Raw genomic sequence first — 5,000 nt, forward strand, 5'->3', positions numbered from 1 at the left:
TGTAAGTCTATGGGGTTTTTCTCCTTCAGTGTAAGTCTATGGGGTTTTTCTCCTTCAGTGTAAGTCTATGGGGTTTTTCTCCTTCAGTGTAAGTCTATGGGGTTTTTCTCCTTCAGTGTAAGTCTATGGGGTTTTTCTACTTCAGTGTAAGTCTATGGGGTTTTTTCTCCTTCAGTGTAAGTCTATGGGGTTTTTCTCCTTCAGTTTAAGTCTATGGGGTTTTTCTCCATCAGTGTAAGTCTATGGGGTTTTTTCTCCTTCAGTGTAAGTCTATGGGGTTTTTCTCCTTCAGTGTAAGTCTATGGGGTTTTTTCTCCTTCAGTGTAAGTCTATGGGTTTTTTTCTCCTTCAGTGTAAGTCTATGGGGTTTTTCTCCTTCAGTGTAAGTCTATGGGGTTTTTCTCCTTCAGTGTAAGTCTATGGGGTTTTTCTCCTTCAGTGTAAGTCTATGGGGTTTTTCTCCTTCAGTGTAAGTCTATGGGGTTTTTCTCTTTCAGTGTAAGTCTATGGGGTTTTTCTCCTTCAGTGTAAGTCTATGGGGTTTTTCTCCTTCAGTGTAAGTCTATGGGGTTTTTCTACTTCAGTGTAAGTCTATGGGGTTTTTTTCTCCTTCAGTGTAAGTCTATGGGGTTTTTCTCTTTCAGTGTAAGTCTATGGGGTTTTTCTCCTTCAGTGTAAGTCTATGGGGTTTTTCTACTTCAGTGTAAGTCTATGGGGTTTTTTCTCCTTCAGTGTAAGTCTATGGGGTTTTTCTCCTTCAGTTTAAGTCTATGGGGTTTTTCTCCTTCAGTGTAAGTCTATGGGGTTTTTCTCCTTCAGTGTAAGTCTATGGGGTTTTTCTCTTTCAGTGTAAGTGTATGGGGTTTTTTCTCCTTCAGTGTAAGTCTATGGGTTTTTTCTCTTTCAGTGTAAGTCTATGGGTTTTTCTACTTAAGTGTAAGTCTATGGGGTTTTTCTCCTTCAGTGTAAGTCTATGGGGTTTTTCTCCTTCAGTGTAAGTCTATGGGTTTTTTCTCTTTCAGTGTAAGTCTATGGGGTTTTCTCCTTCAGTGTAAGTCTATGGGGTTTTTCTCTTTCAGTGTAAGTCTATGGGGTTTTTCTCCTTCAGTGTAAGTCTATGGGGTTTTTCTCCTCAATAAAACACGTGATTTAAGGGATCGTTCATATGCGGCAGGAACACTTATACATTCCATGTTTACTCTATAGGCAACGGATTGAGATCCTTTTGATGGGAATACCGATCAGTCTTCAGATCTTCGTCTGATTGTACAGGAGGCGAGTCAGACAGCCGCAGACGAGGTTGTGATCTCTTAAAGGTTAGACGGTCTTCTCTCATTGCCAGCGTTGATGCCAAACACACGGGCGAGGATCAGACATGCCCAGACAACAACGGACAGCTCTGAGAGGTGAATAAACACCTTTAATGAAAGTATTTCATTCATGAGGGTCTCAGAGGTGCAGTAACCAAATTACACGTCTCAAATACAAAAAAAAACAGACTATATTTTTAGCATTAACTCCCCTTAAACTCTCATTACACATGTGCATTATCCATGAATAGGTGCATAAAGGATTAATAGCAATTCAAATGTCCACATGTTTGATTTTGTCATGATTATAATAAATGTTTGATTATTTTATGATACAAAATAGTTTTTTGTTAAATGTAAAGATGCAAACGTTGAAGAATAATATATATATATATATATATATATATATATATATATATATATATATATATATATATATATATATAATTATCAGTTTCTCTGGATTTACTGTTTATAAGCATTTTTGTTTTATTCTATAAAGTACTGTCAACATTTCTCCCAAATTGCAAATAAAAAGGTCATTTAGAGCAAGAAAAGATGTTTTCAGACCTCCAATAATGCAAAGAAAACTTGTTCATATTCATTTTTAAATAACAAACATTTTTATTTGGGAGAAATGTTATCAGTACTTTATAGAATAAAACAAAAATGTTCATTTAACTCAAACTGAAACTGATAATTTTGCAGTTCTCAATATTTTCCAGAGCTGTATATAAATTATATATATATATATATATTCAGTATTTCCATCAATTGAATTGTGTAATCTTTAACTAAATTAAATTAATGAACTGGAAACTATCTTAAAATTTACTTTGTTAAAGATTTTTAACATGAATTATATGATATTATGCTTTTATTCCGGAGCTCTGGATTCAAAATTCAATTTCTTATATTTTCCACCAGATGGCGCCATTTTTCTCATGTTTAGCCTGTGGAGCAAATACAAGCTTTTCCCCTATTTCCTTTTTGCGGTGTTATATTATATATAATTGTTAGGACAATTGAATAATTGATGCAGATAAAATTTTGTGAATGAGTGTGTGCTAGTGTGTGTGTGTGTGTGTGTGTGTGTGTGTGTGTGTGTGTGTGTGTGTGTGTGTGTGTGTGTGTGTGTGTGTGTGTGTGTGTGTGTGTGTGTAAAAACAGCAGTTGCATTATGTAAACAAGCTGCATTTAAAGGGTTAAAATCCTTAAAATGAATGAATACTTCGTAGTTATGATCATGATGTTGGCTAAAAGAAAAATAATATTCATATATAATATTTTTATGGCAGTGTTTTGACGTGGACACTTTTGTCCTCCGTTCTGGAGTGTTTTTTTTATTTTATTTTATCTGACACTGCACAAAAAACAACAAAAAATACTAATGCATCAAAATCAAAGTTGTTGCTAATCACTGACATATCTCAGACATATCTCAGACTGACATATCTCAGACTAAAACAAACAAAAAATTCCCCTTTAGCATTTATTATATGGAAATTAATGAAAATTTTGTGGGGTTTTTTTCACCATAAAAAACAACATTGGCATTATGTAAACAAGCTGGCATTTAAAGGGTTAAAATGCTGAGAATTCATGAATATTTGGTAGTTATGATCAGGACTGATGTTGGTTAAAAGAATGAACTCATTGAAAGTGGAAAATAATATTAATATATAATATTATTATTATGGCAGTTTGACGTGGACATTTTTGTCCTATAAAGTAACTTTTAGTAACTTTTTTATTGACGCACAAGGGATAATAATACATTATATTCAATATGTATACAAAGCACTACAATATTGTTAAAATAATGTATTAAATGTAAAACCAACGGTTTGAAACAATTTCTCCATTAATATTCAGAATAGTTTTCCATCCCGTGGCCATTGAAATATATGACTGTATTAATTCCATCCAGTTGAAAAACTATTTTTAGCTTCTTTATGAAATTTCCTCCATCAGATTATGAGGCACTATTGTACAGTGACGTAATGCTGAGAGACAATCCAGGACACGTCACTGAGCACGAATCAGAGGGGTGCGCGAATCCCACAAATTTATGAATGAAAACACACTCAATCTGAATCTCTCACGGTTGCCAGTTATGAACTTTTATCCGAATAAACCTGACAAAAATAAACAAAACTATAAGCTGCTTCATGCGAGAAAACGCTTTTAAAGATAGTTCCGTCCGTTTAATTCCGCAACACCCCGCCGCGCAGATGGTTCATTCCACTCCGCCGAGAGCTGTTTGTTCATCCGCCGCTCGTTTCTGGACTTCATGAACGAATTCGGTCCGAATTTTCACGCACGGAAGAGCCATGCGCTCAATGCGACGCGTCTGCGGAGATTCACGCGTGTTTTCCGTGTTAATCAGTCGCTTCCCATCTGTTTGAGTTACTTGCTCGGTTCTGAAAGGCTTGATCCGAGTGTGTAAGACCGAAAGCGGACCAGAGTGACGGTGCGTCCGGTCCCATGTTGCAGCCGAACCAGGACGAACATGCCCGCTCAAAAGATCCGGTGAAATACGGCGAACTGGTGATTCTCGGGTGAGTGCTGCATATGTACTACAGCACACAACGGTGAGCTTTAATTCTTAGCCTCTCGTAATGGGTAATCAGTGAATTGATCATTTAAAGGGACAGTTCACCCCAAAATGAGACACCATTCACTTTCATTGTGTGGGAAAAAAAAGATAAAGGTGACTGAGGCTACGTCCCCATAAATCTGGATACATTTGAAAAACTGTGTTTTGGAAAAGCTCTACTTCCAAACTGCCCTGAAAGCCGACTATCACACGAGTTTGAATCCAGGGCGTGCTGAGTGACGCCAGTCAGGTCTCCTTAGCAACCAAACTGGCCCGGTTGCTAGGGAGGGTAGAGTCACATGGGGTAACCTCCTCGTGGTCACTATAATGTGGTTCTCGCTCTCGGTGGGGCGTGTGGTGAGTTGTGCGTGGATGCCGCGGAGAATAGCGTGAAGCCTCCACATGCGCTACGTCTCCGCGGTAACACGCTCAACAAGTCACGTGATAAGATACGCGGTTAAAAATTTGAACTTTTCTGACGCCCTCGACCGCCCTCAAAATGTACTCCGCACTTCTGTCATTCCCACAATTCCCACAAACGAATGAACTGAAAACGCACGCCCGCCTTCGCTCAAAACGCGCCAGTGGAAACATAACGTAAATGTGACTGCGCCGTAGTAACGCTATCAAAGTGGATAGCAGCAAAGTGTTTCTAGGAAGTCAGTCCACTGTCGGCATCTTTGGAACGCTCTCGGGAGGCTAATTCCTGCCAACGAAATCTCAAAAACGGTTGGTCAAGATTACGCTCAAAGAACATATTTCAAATCGGCAATAAAATCTGATAATACTGGAATCATAAATTGTGATTCTTTACCTCAGATTACGCTAAAAACGTGATTTTCCCGGCTTGTATAGCTATTGCGCTTGCGCGTTCTCATTGATTGACAGGTGATGTCTGTATCTGAAAGCTGATTGGCTCTTTTACCTGTTCTAATTTGTCCTTTTCATTTTAATGTAAGTGGCCCGTCTCCGCTTAATAGTCTTCATTACCGGGCCGCTACAACATGGGCCGCTATCTTAATTGTTTTGGGTTGAATGGATCACATGACTGTGTCACATGACAACAAATACGTCATCGTTTTCGAATATCT

General features: G+C 38.1%; 1 protein-coding gene and 1 long non-coding RNA gene across 2 annotated transcripts in view; one reads left to right on the forward strand and one right to left on the reverse strand.

The window, feature by feature from the left end:
• The window catches only part of LOC127623651 (uncharacterized), a 119,100-nt gene that overhangs the window by 94,019 nt on the left and 20,081 nt on the right, over window positions 1-5,000 (reverse strand). The window lies entirely within an intron of this gene.
• Window positions 3,578-5,000, forward strand: part of LOC127623612 (E3 ubiquitin-protein ligase pellino homolog 2) — an 18,377-nt gene continuing 16,954 nt past the window's right edge. Inside the window, exon 1 of the mRNA XM_052098020.1 lies at window positions 3,578-3,871. Coding sequence (XP_051953980.1) covers window positions 3,798-3,871 — 74 coding nt within the window. The 5' untranslated portion in view covers window positions 3,578-3,797. The remainder of the gene's footprint in view (window positions 3,872-5,000) is intronic.

The sequence above is a fragment of the Xyrauchen texanus genome, chromosome 30 (assembly GCF_025860055.1).
Source record: "Xyrauchen texanus isolate HMW12.3.18 chromosome 30, RBS_HiC_50CHRs, whole genome shotgun sequence".
Lineage (NCBI taxonomy): Eukaryota > Metazoa > Chordata > Actinopteri > Cypriniformes > Catostomidae > Xyrauchen > Xyrauchen texanus.